General features: G+C 37.4%; 1 protein-coding gene across 1 annotated transcript in view; it reads left to right on the forward strand.

Annotated features, from left to right (window-relative positions):
• The window catches only part of LOC124721273 (ubiquitin carboxyl-terminal hydrolase 15-like), a 149,704-nt gene that overhangs the window by 113,672 nt on the left and 20,693 nt on the right, over positions 1–15,339 (forward strand). The window contains exon 13 of the mRNA XM_047246155.1: positions 2,234–2,414. Within this exon, the coding sequence (XP_047102111.1) occupies positions 2,234–2,414 (181 nt within the window). The remainder of the gene's footprint in view (positions 1–2,233; positions 2,415–15,339) is intronic.

A 15,339-nucleotide genomic window follows, 5' to 3' on the forward strand; every position in this document is an offset into this window, starting at 1 on the left:
TTATCTGTGGATGCCCTTTGTTGCAACAGTACATTTGTAGCATTAATATTTAAAACTGGTTTTATTCTCTTTGGCTCTACTTGAGATAGCTCATGAAATGGTACTTACTGAAGATGATAGTTTAGTGGTATGTTGTCTTTCGGTGGAATCGTGGTTTAACCAACATAGTTTTAGATGGTATTGTTAGTTGTACATGCTTTGGGAGATCTGTGCAAGTGCTTTAATAAAGTAAACACATTATCAGTAGGACAAGAGTTATGTTTCAAAAAAGTATCTAATGAGAAAGTGTCAGATTCATGTACTCCATGCATGCACAAACAGGTTCTGTAAGTAGCGCAATAATTTAGAATAGCGTTTTATGTGATTCCAGCAATAAATTTAATTGCAGATATATTGCAAATAGTTTGATAGCTTTGATTTTATTTTAAAATTATGTAATTTCTGTTCAGATATACTTCTTGTTTTGGGCTATTGATTAATTCGCAGAGTTAATGTAAACATGTTGTCACCAAATGACACTGTGTTTGTAGCTCATTTTCACTCATTCCTTGAAGTGAAGTGTCTCAAGGTGCAGACTGAGCAAGTTTGCCGTGTGGATTTCAGTGGTATAAGTGAATTGACAGCTAGTGCTACTTTTAAGGTGCAAGGAAAGTTTTGCATACAGTCCCAATTTTTTTAATGAATGGTTATTGTGAACCATTTCTGAAATAATTCGCCCCCACCCCCAAATATGTTAAGATAGATGGGTGCAATAATCATCTCATACCTATAGGAGATCATCATCCCTATCACATGGGCAAGATTAGTAGTGTAGTCTGTAAACTGAAGAGTGAGCAGCACTTGTGGTGAGGGAAGTGGTCTTTCCAAGAAGAATGCTAAAACTGCTTCACTGGATGATCAAGAATCAGTTTCTTGCAAAGCATTGCAGCATGCGGTGATTTTTGTAGATTCTGTTGGCGTGTGTTTATTTTGTTGCAGATATTGGGTACTAGTTCTGTACATCCCATGTAGTGTTAACACTTTCGGTGAGAAATAAACACTCTCTGCATCATCTGTGGTTTGAAAGGTGCATTGCAGAAGGGTCAGTATATGAAACTTCCTGGCAGATTAAAACTGTGTGCCCGACCGAGACTCGAACTCGGTTCGAGTCTCGGTCGGGCACACAGTTTTAATCTGCCAGGAAGTTTCATATCAGCGCACACTCCGCTGCAGAGTGAAAATCTCATTCTCGAGGGTCAGTATATGTTTGTGAAACAGCTTGTAGTTTCTCCTTGTGATGCAGTGGGGTAGTGAGAGAGAGGGAACTAGTTTGTTTGCTCTTCAGTTTAAAGACAGGTTATATTTGGGTAACACTTAATGACTACGAAGCCTGTTGCAGCTAAGTAACCTGTACAATTTTATTAATATTGTGGCCATCTTAATGAAGGATCAACAGGTTTTTTTCATGCAACTTTCCACTGTGATCCTCATAGGATTATGGAAATAGCTATGATTTCCCTCTTGACAGACTGTGACAGGTGTACCTTCATCTTCAAGCATCCATGTTTTGCCATGAAACTCTGTTGCAACTATTTGGTAATAAAATTAGGTTCTTTGCACTTCTAACAGTGCTATTCACAAAGTGAGGTGCACCTTAATTGCTAATATTTTGAAGATTTCATGAGCGACAATGTTCCATCCAGCCCATCAAAAATAGCTTCAGTGTGGTCTTGAATATTTGAATGAATTGGATGTACAGACTAGTCCAAAGATTTCTTTGTGGTGATAACCTGCACGCCTCTCATGTACTGCAGCAAATGTCCTGTGGAGGAGGCCAGCAGATAGGATCATCAAGGGTTTAACTATGCCTATCATATACACTGAACCATCTGAATATTCTAGAGCACTGAGGACCGTCTTCTCTGTTCATGTAAAGCATTTCCTTCATCAGTTTTAAAGAAAAACTCCCACAAAATTATACAGTAATTTCTTTTACTGTGACTGTGTTTGCTGTTACCTGATAGACAGCTATGTAAAAATGATAGGGGTTGCCTGAGCTGCTCCTTTGCCTGTGAGGACAAGTTAGAAATATGTACATAAGCATGTTGTTGCTTGTTCACCTTGAGTCCAACATTGCAAAGCTTTCCAAGTACCTGTTCTGTTTATTCAGTCATTTATATATGAGGGGTTATTTGTTTAATTAGTTGTATCCAATAGTCGAAGGCATAAAAATAATAAGTTTCAGGGCATACAGGTGGTCAATATATTGTCACTCAATGGAATCAAAATACCAGACAGCAGTATTACCAGGAATATGATGTTCATTCGGTGGACTCATTCGAGCCGCGCCATCGACGCAGTAGCACCAAACTGTCTCTCCAGGATTGTATAAGCCTCTACACAATGACTGAGAAGTTAGGAGCAGATGATGCATGGTGAGAATTTAAAGAGTTTATTTGTTTTGTAACAACAACTTTTTTAGCACTAGTTTACCTGTTTGTATTTCACTAATAAAATCTTTTATATCTGAATCAAGTGCACAGTAATACCAGAAGTGGTCATTATTTGAATAAATAAATAATTAAAAAAATATTCTCAAATAAATTATCTGTGGATAATGAGGTTATTTCACTCTTTGAGTAAAAGTAATTATTTATTATTGATAACTAACCAGTAACATAGACTACCACTGTATTTTCGTTGTTTATATTTAATCATCACTTTTTCACATATAACCAGTGTTCGTTCATGTGGCTCAGCACAGTTTCTGTTTGGTAGATGATTTATTAATTCTGTACACAGAAGTGTGTCCCTGTGGGTAAATTCCAGACCAAAAATCTAAAGGTTTGGTTTTTGATCCCCCATTGATTCTACGATTTCTTGTCTTTCATTTCTAGCAGTTACGTTTTAATGAGAAAAACGCTGAGTTCTTGGTTATTATAAGTAGCTGGGTAACTGTATTCCGAGGCAAGTGCATACCACGCCCACTAGGACCATATCTGCTAGAACACTGCAGTTCTCAAACTAACTTTCTGGTTGAGGACAGCTTTATGTACTTACCACTTTGAAGAACAGATTCTGTGTTAAAAAGACCACACTGGAGTATAGGTCGTGCCGCAATTTTCTCAATGTGTGAGCCACCTACTGCTCGAAAACTGGACTTGTTTCATATGAGAACAATACACAGACATCGTGTGACCTGCTTGTTGACTGGTGCTGCCTTCTGTTGTCAATTCCGATAACTGTTTCGAATGAAACATTAGCAAATGTAACAGCCGCTCTCACGAATGGCTGAGCCAGTATAATTGCATTGACGTAATTTTGTGCTTGTACTGGTTATGTTTCTCAGTTTGCTGTAATCCTGCTAAAAGTATGACATGTTTGTTGAGTAAGAAATTTTGGAAGGTCAAGAGGAAAAATTGTGCACTAACTCACCTCGCAATTTTTACTTTGGAGGATAGTTATACTTTCTGTCATCATTATTTTAAAATTTGTAATCTATCAAAGAACTACAATAAATATGAAAAATAAATCTTGAAGCTTGGCCCTTTTTAGTATGTATTACTCTTAAATATCCATCAGTTACACTGCCACTAATGCGCTAAATAATTGAATAAATTACCAATTTCCACGGCCCAATATTCTTCTAAGTGGCTGGTATCCAGAGTGTTAACAGCATACAAATAAGAGAAGTGTTTCATAGCACAACAGCTACACTAGCAATGCAACCCAGTTCATTGGACTCTGCATGTGCCGTGATTGCTAGACTTTCTCCCCCTGCCAACTGTGCGTAACTAGAAGAACGTAAACATTTTACCAAGATTACTAATGCTGTCAGCTATGGGTCCTGTTAATACAATTACAGAAGTCTCTCATGTTTATAGTGCTGCAAAATGAATCTGTTGCTGGTAATCATTGTCATCATCAGGCTTAAAATAATAATAATAATAATAATAATAATAATAATAATAATAAAGTGGCTTACGTGAAGGTAGTCCACATGAAAATGATACTGTCTTCATTGTCACTATGCATATGAATTATTCACGCAAGGTTGTTGGAATTGTTAATTAAACATGAAATGTATTGAGCCATTTGAAATGAAAATCCGAAAAAGAAGCTGTCAAAGATATCATGCTCATGCTAAGCAAATGGAAAAAAAGGACAAAGAAGGCTTAAAATGGTGAATTGTCTAAGAATGTTTCACACAATACATTTGATAATGATCTTCCCAAGTTTTTCATCCAGTCTGTGCTCTTCCTGGATGCGGTTAAAAGCCCGATGTTATTGAAATGCTGAACAACTTCAACATTTCACATATAATATAAGCCTAATTAATTAACCAAAAGACACTTACTATGAAATAAAAGATTTTTTACCAGGAATAAGTTACTATTGGTTGAGGTAGAATGTATACTGGTATATACAATTGTGGACATATGGTCAAGTTATGAAAGGAGTTTCTATAGAGGCAACAGTGCATAGGCTTGATTATAACCTCAACAGACAAGCAGGTAAGATGTTTCCTGGAGCTCGTACCTGTGATCATGTAGCCACAGTGTTAGGTGAAATTCACACAGAATTCAGTTTAAACTGGAAAAGGATAGAGCACTTGCCCATGAAAGGCAAAGGTCCCGAGTTCGAGTCTCGGTCCGGCACACAATTTTAATCTGCCAGGAAGTTTCATATAAGCACATACTCTGCTGCAGAGTGAAAATCTCATTCTGGAAAAGAGTAGTTGCAACAGTAACTGATATAGGGAAGCAGTTTTGTGAAAGCATTTTAAGTGTGTGGTGTGTTTATCTATAGTTCATTTGAGTCACAGTAAGAGGAAGGTATGCTGCTGCTGATGGTGATGACGATGATGATGATGACGACAATTTTGTTTATGCAGATGACTATAGGAAAGGTGAATATTTAGAAGTCTCATAGAATTTTCTAACAAGTGATAATGTGTATATCAGTAGACATAGTATCCAATTACCATCATTCTTTTCATGCACTACCCATTTTCTGAGTTTATATGCTGCAAATGATGCTAATGTTGTCCTTTAAAATATTTATGAAACTGAAGAACACATTGCCTTAACTGAAGTGCATTGCAATCTATAGAAAAATGTGGTTATTTATGGAGTGCTGCTGGATGACCAAAGTCACTCGAAATGCCAAAGTGAAAACATGCAGCTATTGTAGCACTATCTTACCCACAGTTTAAAATAAATAGTTCACCTGTATTGCTCTCTACAATGAATGCAGGCCTACAACAAACTTCACACATACAGTAGCCAAATAACTGTCAAAGGAATTGAAAGACTGGCCTCAAATGAAAGGAAATGAAAATTTATTTTTTGATTTTGAGTCGTGTGTAGAAGGTTGGAACTAACATGGAACCACAGCAAAGTTATTTGCGTAAAACAATAGCAAACTTGATGATTTACCAATCTTTTGCTTAACAAAGTTGTGATATAAAAATCTTAGGTCATTATCTGAAAATAAAGTTGATGTTTCAAGGGATATAGTGCACCACTAACCTCTTTGGCATCTGTGGAATGTGATCAAATAAACATTCTGATGAGATTCTGAAAAAAGAATTGCTCTGAAAGGTAATTTGAAAGCAGCAGTGTGTAAATTTGTTTGATAAATGACAAAAGAACTAGAGCAATAAATGTTTTTGGATTCTTTTATTCGCAACCATTTTTATTCACAAATGACAAACGTGTTTTTGTCCACTTAATTAATTAAGTTTCAAATAAATACTATTTATCATTCTTGAGTAATGAATAATAATTTCTATATGTATTCACTAGACATCATTTGAATAAATTTTACCAAGTAATGTAAATAAATATATGCTTCTGTTTTGAGCAGATGTTTGTGTCGCTGTAGACAGGAAGATTCACGAAGAAATGCAAATATTTTAATATGTTATTCCGCAAGTAAAACTAAAGAAAAAAGTTCATATAACCATAGGTCAGCAAATGTTTAGTTACAGCTAATAAAAGATTTTGCCTGAAATTTTGCAACTTTGCTAATATGAAGCCATCGCAAAACTGTATGAGGTTAAAGTAAACCACGGTTTCCATTTATTTTGTTGTTATTGATCTGGTGAATCGAATAAAACATGTTCCAGATGTGTATCTGCAGTAGTTTTCCAGAACATCCAGAGAAGCAAAGAAGTAATTTTGAAAAATTTGTAATTGATTAATTACTTGGCTCAATTTGTTTTATAAATTCCAGACTGTTGCACAAAGTTTTCAACAGAAGTAGTAGAGAATGTAATTTTGAAAAAATGGTGGTAATAACATTAACTGAAACTGTATGAATCTGTCAGATAATCTGCTTTTATTAATACCATAGCACACGGGAATTTATGTTAAACCAGAAAAAACAAAGCTCAGTGTTAAGGAAGTTGTACAGTGTTCATACAATTTCACGATAAATGTTCAAAAATGCCTCCACAGAGTTCAATGCTCTTAGCTGCACATGTATGAATAGATTTTGTTGCTTGTTTCAGTTTCACAGGGTTGTTCTTAATTTCACCTATTGCATTCATAATTCGAGCAAGTAATGCCTCTCGTGTATTGACTTTGTCCTCATAAACTATGCCTTTCATCCATCTCCATAGACAAAAATCCATTGGTGTTAAATCGGGCAATCTGGGTGACCACAGAGGTGTAGCACCACAACCAATCCATTTCTGGGGAAAATGTTCATTTAAATGTGTAGTAACAGCATTGGTGAAATGTGGGGGTGTGCCATCATGTTGAAAATACATTTGCAATCACATAGCAAGTGGAACATCTTCGAGCTGGTGAGGCATTTCTTCTTGATGTAATTGTAAATAAGTCTCACCAGTCAGACGTCTGGGCTCCCCTAACATTCGAAATACTCCACTAATGGTTTGTGCATTCGGAATCCTCAGAGTTGAATGACGTATGCGACGTTCGTTAACTGCAGTCATAGCATTACCATCACATTTGCCACAAATGAACACCATATCGGCGTATTCCTCTGTCGTAAATTTGAAAGGCATCCCTACTTCATAAATAATCTACAAACTACAACAGTTACTATGTGATTTCACTTAAATGCACTGTTGTTATTTCACTGAACGGTACAGAAAACTAACTCGTTTCAAGATTAGGAAACTACTGAAACAACTCACTAACGGTTGCCAACAATGACTTAAATGTTCCTGCATTCTTAATGGAAAGTGAACAAACTTACTTGTATAATAATCTTTGCTTCTCTGGATGTTCTAGAAAAACTACTGCAGATACACGTCTGGGGCATGTTTTATTAGATTCACCAGCAAATAACAACAAAATAAATGGAAATTGTGCTTTACTTTAACCTTGTACAGTTTTGCGATGGCTTCATATTGGTGAAGTTGTTAAATTTCAAGCAAAATCTTTTATTAGCCACAACTCCGTAACTAAACATTTGTGGACCTATGTTTACATGAACTTTTTTCTTTAGTTTTTCTTGTAGAATAACATATTAAAATATTTGCATATCTTTGTAAATCACTCTGTATAATTAACATAGGAAGGTTAGTTTACTTATCAACATTGACTAAAGGGGGATCTCCATATTCCTTCTGGTGCTTGCACCATGTGACATTATCGTTCTTTGTGTTACTTCTTAAAGGTTGTCTTCGCTTATTTACATGATTTTTTATATATATATATATATATATATATATATATATATATATATATATATATATATATATATATATATATATGGGGGGGGGGGGGGGTGCGTGAGTGATTTGCAGGGTGCTTCAAAAAGAAAGAACAGATTTCAATTGTTGATTACTGACAAACTATGAAAGATAGAAACACATTGTGCATGTCATTGGGTTTTGTGTTCACACAAAGGCTATACCATACACTCAACATGAACACCATGCGTTGCCAAAGAAACATCAAAACAATAGTCCATTTCATTCCACAAATGAATCAACAGGTCCCTGTTTATGGAATTGACTGTTTCAACAATTCGACTTGCCAGCCCTTGAAGAGTAGCTGCCATAGGTGGGACAAAGGCTCTGACTTTTAAATACCCAAATACCCCCACAGGAAAAAAATTGCAAGGTGCGAAGTCTGGTGACCTGGGAGACCAAAAGCAATGAACAAGATCTTGTTATTCACTTCTTCCAATGTAATGTTGTGGTTTGGTGTTAAGATAATATTGGAGCTCAAGATGGAAGTGAGACTGAGTGCTGTTGTCGATAAAAATGAAATCGTTGGAATCTCTGCGAAGTTGAGGAAACAACTAATTTTGTAGCGTGTTCGGGTATGACATACCTGTCACAGTTTGGTCCATAAAAAAGAATGGTCCACATACTTTGTGCACAGAAAAGGCACAAAACACATTCAGTTTCACTGAGCCTCTTTTGTGTTCAATGACAATGCCAGGATTTTGTGACATCCAGATTCTTACATTATGGCAGATTACTTTGGCTGATAGATGAAACACTGATTTGTCCAAAAGAATGAGTCATTTGGAAAAAGTGTCCTGGAGAACTGAAATGCAAAGTTCATACCTTCTGTTATGCTCACAGGGATGCAATGGTTGCACTAACTGCAACTTGTAAGGCTTCATATGCAGGTGTCATTTTGGAACATGCCACACCATTGTTTGAGGAAGCCAAAATTCTTGGCCTGCCCATCTCGTGGATTTGCAAGAGGGCAATGTGTGAATGCATCTCATATAAGCTTGACAGTTTCATCAGATGTGTGTGGCTGATCAGTGGATATGCGTATCCAACACACTTCCAAGAATTTTACATGTCCATCATAAATCTGCTTGTGCAGTGGTGAATTCTTGCTGATTCAACAGTGGAATACACATCAGACTAGGACAGTGGATTGACTTTCCGCAAATTCCAACACTCAAAATGATTTCTTTTGGAGTGTAGTCACCCTGTTGCTACAAACAATCAAAAGTGCAGCTGCATCAAAACTTCGGATGTTCCTCTATCCGGTGACATACACAATGTGTTTCTATCTTCGATAATTTGGCTTTAGTAAACAATTGAAATCTGTTCTTTTTGTTTGAATCACAGGTTGTGATATATGCACATGTTTGAGCTGTGTACAAGAAATTAAAATTAATTTCAACTGTTATAGTTGTCATGACATTTGTTTTGTGATTGAGAGAGAAGAGGCTTTTAACCGATAAGCTATGCCATTTCGTTTGATAAACAGCTATTTGATATCCAGCGTAAACATGTTGCCAGGACTAACCGAAGGAAACCTGGAGTCACTCATGATTTTGTAATAAGGTAAATGACTCAATTAGATATATGACTTGACTTGACTTGTATTCCGGAGGAAACAGTTTCCAGTCTCCATATAGTGATCTTAATTGAGTTTCTCTTTAGTTTGCTTGAATCATTTGGATGTTGAGGTGGTTTAATTACCTTCATCTTTTGATATCTAGCTAAGCAGTGGTCTGCCTCTGATGTTTTTTATGCTAACAAGATTTTTATTTTGTTTTGTGAGCCATTGCGTTTCAAATTAGTCACGTGAAACTGGAGAAAATGGTTGTCCATGCTTAAAGATACATTTTGGAATTTTTGCACCACTTTCTATCATATTTGTTATTTTGTTCTGTTTCAACTCTGGACCATAAGTGAGGATAGTCAGGAACAAAGTGCAACTACCACACAGCAAATCAAGTATAAAACAACTTATTGTTCATGATCCACCTGAATCAAGGATGCAGTACTTATGACTTTCTACAAGTCATATTTCCTTACCTTGTTTATCTATAATTAAAGGGCATCCACCATCCTTCATGTTTGGGTTTGCTAATCACTGTGATAAGGCAGTCATTCATTTAGAGATGATTTAAATACTAGTTTTTGTGTTAGCAGAGGAGCCAACACCGTGTTACGAGTGGAGGCCAAAATGCACGCGTTTTAGCTCACACAGGCTGGCGTGAGGAGGGAAGAACTATACTGACGTGAGGTCTGGAACATGACAAGGAATGAGAATTCAGAAAGCTGACATAATTAGTTTGATACTTAACTTTAATCCATTAATGATGAACATCGCTCTTGATGGTACATGATTCACAATATTATCTGTTAAGAATACATTCTTGAAGGTAGTACTTTTAGTAACTGAATATGGCGCCTTGCTAGGTCATAGCAAATGACGTAGCTGAAGGCTATGCTAAACTGTCGTCTCTGCAAATGAGAGCGTATGTAGACAGTGAACCATCGCTAGCAAAGTCGGCTGTACAACTGGGCGAGTGCTAGGGAGTCTCTCTAGACTAGACCTACCATGTGGCGGCACTCAAGTCTGCAGTCGCTTATAGTGGCGACACGCGGATCCGACGTGTACTAACGGACCACGGCTGATTTAAAGGCTACCATCTAGCAAGTGTGATGTCTGGCGGTGACACCACACTAATAATGAACTGTTTTTGCGATCTGAATTTGCTAGGCAATGGAGAAAGAAACTGCATGCTTGTGATTGGCACATGCCTCAATAGCTATCAGTAAACAAAATTCTGTGGCCAGAGTTGGAGTTCCAGTCCAGCACACGGATTTGATCTGTGATCAAATTCACTTCTACAGCTGCCTAACATATTCCATCTAGTGCCAGGAGGCTACTTCTCTCAAGGAGAGGCCAATGATGTTTATGGCTTACATATTGTCCTTCATGCAACCAAAATATTGGCAGCTAATGGCAACGGCGGGGTGAGATTGGAGGTATCCAATGGTGAGCACAGCATGAGTGACAAAACAACAGTGCTACTGTGCTAGTAGTGTTGATACAGAGCAGAGCAATGGCAACGATAAAGAAAGCAAACAGTTGCCAAAGTTGACTTTGTGTCTGAAAGGAAGCCAAAGAATTCTGCAGAGTGAGAAGGAAGCGGCAGATGAAATATTAGTGTTTCTATAAGATGAGTCAGTGGAATGTGTGGTGTTGTATATGCTCAACTGTGTGGACAACGTACATGAGGAGTACAACATCTACGATACATGCTTAACAAGTGAAAGTGATATTGAAATAGGTATTGAGCCATGTAGATCATAATCCTTGTCAGACAGGGAGCCAAGAATCCCATCTCCAATGAAACGCAGTAAAGGACAAACATTGTCCAAGGGGCAAGTACTAAACATAATTAGGTACATGGAAGATTATCTGCAGCATAATAAAAAAAGATTATGAATAGTTTTTGAATAGGTCCACAGCAACATAACTGTGTAGTGTGTAAGAAAAATTACAGATATTCAGTGGAGAACAAGGCGCACTTGTTACAAAAACTGGTGTTCGCATGTTTCAAGGATGTTCAATGCAATTTACAGAATGTTCGTGATAGTGATCTACTTATGTTATGCACATCAGATTGCACTTGACATAGACTACAGTGATTTCAAGGGAAGCAGTGGATCGTTGCATAACTTCAAACAGTGCTACAGAATTGGAAGACGTAAAATAATGAAGTTTCAAACAAAGTATCAACTTCATGATGCACAGAAAACTGGGGAATGGGCCTGAAAATTCTTAGATAATATAAACAAACTTATCCCATCATAGAGTAAGAAATTTGTTTTCAACTCTGACCAATTGAGATTTGAAGAGGATATGCATATGAAAAGAACCCTGGAAATTAGAGGTACCAAGAGAGCTGTATCATGATCAACTAAGACCAGTACCTTAACACATTCGTATGCAATTATGCTGACTGTTAATCTGGATGGTAAATTGGCTGGAAAGTTATTTATTTTGCTGCCCTCTATAATTCTTTCTCGTGTGGGTGATCTTGCAAGGGAGGGAATATTTACGTCACAGCAAGCGAAAATGGGAAAATGGACATAAGAGAACTACAACTATGGTATGAGCGTTGCTTTTGGTCAGTAACTGGTGGTGAAAATAACTTGCTTTTGCTTGATTCCTGTTCTGTGTGTAAAAATCATATTATTGCACTACCTGCAGCTATGCTTAAAGGATAATCAGTTTCACGATAAGCTTGGCATTCAGTTGCATGCCATCACATTCCAACAATTCTCAACATCGTGTTACACCAATATGATTCTATATGCATTCCTTAAGAGTGGGTACCTAGCTTGTCCTGCATGGTTTGTAACTCCCAAGGAGTTTGCCTTTGATCTTGATGGTGTGAACCTTCGTGGTCACTGTGGCACGCCATTTTTCATTTGGTGTTCATGGTGCAAGTTATTGGTTTGTTTTTTAACATCTTCACCTCCAAGACACACATTTTCTATCCCCTTCCACATGCACAATGGTGAATCATTAGCAGGTAACATTTTTCCTGTCATAATTGTTAACACAACACTTACAAATGAGCCTTACTAAAAATTGAACTTGTGACCTGTAATCAGTAGAAGAGACTCGGCCTATAGAAGTAGAATCCACTTGGTACTGTGTAAAAGGTAGCATAACTCAAGTCCAGGAAAGTTGCATTTTGTGCAACACCAACAACAAAAGGCAGAACTGGATTACTGGTGAAATCATCCTGGAGCTTGTGGATGTATAAAGATAATATAAAACCAGAGTGCCCATAAAATAAAAAAATCTAGGCATATGCAGAAAATGCAGAGGAGCGAGGGAATCGTGGATGCTTGTGAAATGTAGAGAAATTGATATCCTTCAGGAGAAATACGGTTACTGACTTATGTAAGGAGGTGAAAGAGTTCAGTGGCCTACAGAGGATTTGACATGGACAAATACTAAGAAATGCAAATACGGAAAATATCATAGGAGTTGAAGGAAAACTCAAAAGACAGAAGGAATATATCAAAGGACTATTCAAAGATGATAGAGATGATCCTCCTACACCTGACACAAGAATCAGTTAAGTCAACCATCAAATAGCAGACCAGTGTTAAAGTCACTGGTCCAGATGAAGTTCACGCTGAAGTTATTAGAGTTTTAGCTGAACAGGAGTCGATTTGCTTCGGCCTCCTAACATTGTTTAGTGTTATCTGTGCATCAGGAAAAGTATCCTCTGACCACTGTGATCAACTTTTGTATCACTGCCCAAAAAGACCAGCTCCTCACAGTGTGAAGACTCAAAATTTCTGTGAATCATACACTTCTAGATTTACAAGAAATGTAAATCCCAAATGGATGTGACTGTTTGGCTTCTGAAATAGCGTCACAACTCGTGAAGAACTCTTCTCCTTAAATGTAATAGTGCAGAGAGATGAATGTTGATGATGTGTACATGTGTTTCATCAACTGTAAAAACTTGTTGACGGTGTGACACACAAAAAGGTGCTGGAGATTTTGAGGTCAACTAGTACTGACAAAAACAATTTGTGCATCATCGGCACACTGTATTCAAATCAGACTGCACATGTAAAAATTGACTAAGGAGCACCAGAAGCAACTACAATTAGTAAAGACAGTGTTGGTGGAAGAAAGCAATAAGATTATTATAAATGGAAAGATAATTTACAATGTTAGGTATGCAGATGACACTGTTGTCATAGCCATAAAAAATGATATACCTGTACCCTAATACATCATAGAAAATGTAATGCAGTGCAGTGAAGATTTTGGCATATTTATCGACACTTGCGAGACTAAAGTTGTTGTCTTCTACAGAGGAATCCAAGCAACTTTGTCAATAAAAGGAAATAAGATTGAGCAACTAAACCTCCTTGAAGTACTTGGGCACTGTGATGCACGAGCTGTGTGACAGCAAGAAGGATACCAGATCTAGAACAGAACAGGCCACTTGACAATTTATTAGCATGAAAAAACTTTTCATAAGGTCGGAACTGCAATTGAGAATGTGAGTGATTCATTGCTCTGTGTTCTCTATTTTTCTCTATGGATGTGAAAGCTGCACCCTTGACCAGCATATAGAGAAAAGGATTCATGCTTTTGGAATGTATCTGTATCACTATCTCTTATGGATACCTTGGGTGCAGAAAATTTGAAATGAAGTAGTCCTTTATTTGATGAAAAGCGAAATTAAACTATTTCTCACTATATCCAGGACACATTATAAGAGGCAGAACTTACCAGTTATTAAAACTCATCGTTGAAGGGAAAATACAAGGGAAAATGTCTCTTGGTGCACGAAGGAACTCACGGCTGAGGGACATCTGGAGATGGTACAATTGCACGTCAGGAAATGCCTCCCATGCTGCATCATGTCCAGAATTGGCTACATGGACTGCCAACCTCTGTCAGGTGAAGGCATTTAAGAAGAAAGATTATGCTCACAAAGTCTTCCTGAACAACCTCTGAAGGGACACCTGTTGTGGAGCATGTGCTATATTGTTTGAGAACATCTATTAATGCATATGTCTTGAAGAAAGTACTCAGAGAAAGTGTGAAGGTAAAATAGAAGGTGTGGGATTTAGTAACCCATCAACATCAAGGATGTTAAAGTAGTAGCTCAGGTGAGCAAGGATAAGGGAGTTGGCTGTGATTGTGTAGAAGAAACCATCAGCTTTTCACTCATTTGATTTAGGGGAAACCACAGAAAACCTAAAACTGGATGGTTACATTTAAGAACTGATCCTTGGAATTAAGTTCTTGGAAAAGCAAGACTTCCAATTACTTTCACAACATTTTTCAGAACAAAACTGAAAGTTAAGAATGTAACTAATAAAAATTTCTGTAATCATCGTTTGTGAGTTACTCTACAGAAACATACACCACCTAAGAGGCGTGTTGTGTTTTGACATGATGCTTGTGTGAAGTCAGTGAGGCTTCCAGACAAATCTCCTTGCATATCTGAGTGATAACTGTAACATATTGACTTTGTGATGCCTGACGACGAAGAAAACTATGGTTAATTTACAGAAATTCCACTGTGTCACTGGCTTTTCTATATTAAATTCTCCTCTTGTTGCTTTCATTATCAATTTTTGGTAATTTTGTACATAACATGGGGAATGCAGAGGAACAAGGAGTCTGTGCCTAAATTAGGGAAGGAAGCATTACGTGGGGTGTTCAATAAGTAATGCAACACATTTTTTTGTGAAAGCAGATCGGTTTTATTCAGGATTCAAATATGCCATATTATTCCCCACTCTTTTGGCTACAAAGCCCTATTTTTCAACATAATCTCCATTCAGTGCAACTGTCTTGCACCATCTTACTGAGAGGGCCAGTATGTCCACATGCTACTAGTATACTGTTCAACTTTGGAGCCATTGCTGCATCAATAATCTCTTCATCATCCATGTACTGCTTCCCATGGAGTGCATCCTTCATTGGGCCAAACAGATGGAAGTTGAAAGGTGTGAGATCTGGGCTGTAGGATGGCTGAGGAACAACATTCCCCGGCGGGGTCAGGGATTTTCTCTGCCTCGTGATGGCTGTGTGTTGTGTGATGTCCTTAGGTTAGTTAGGT

This window comes from Schistocerca piceifrons, chromosome X (assembly GCF_021461385.2).
Source record: "Schistocerca piceifrons isolate TAMUIC-IGC-003096 chromosome X, iqSchPice1.1, whole genome shotgun sequence".
Taxonomy (NCBI): domain Eukaryota; kingdom Metazoa; phylum Arthropoda; class Insecta; order Orthoptera; family Acrididae; genus Schistocerca; species Schistocerca piceifrons.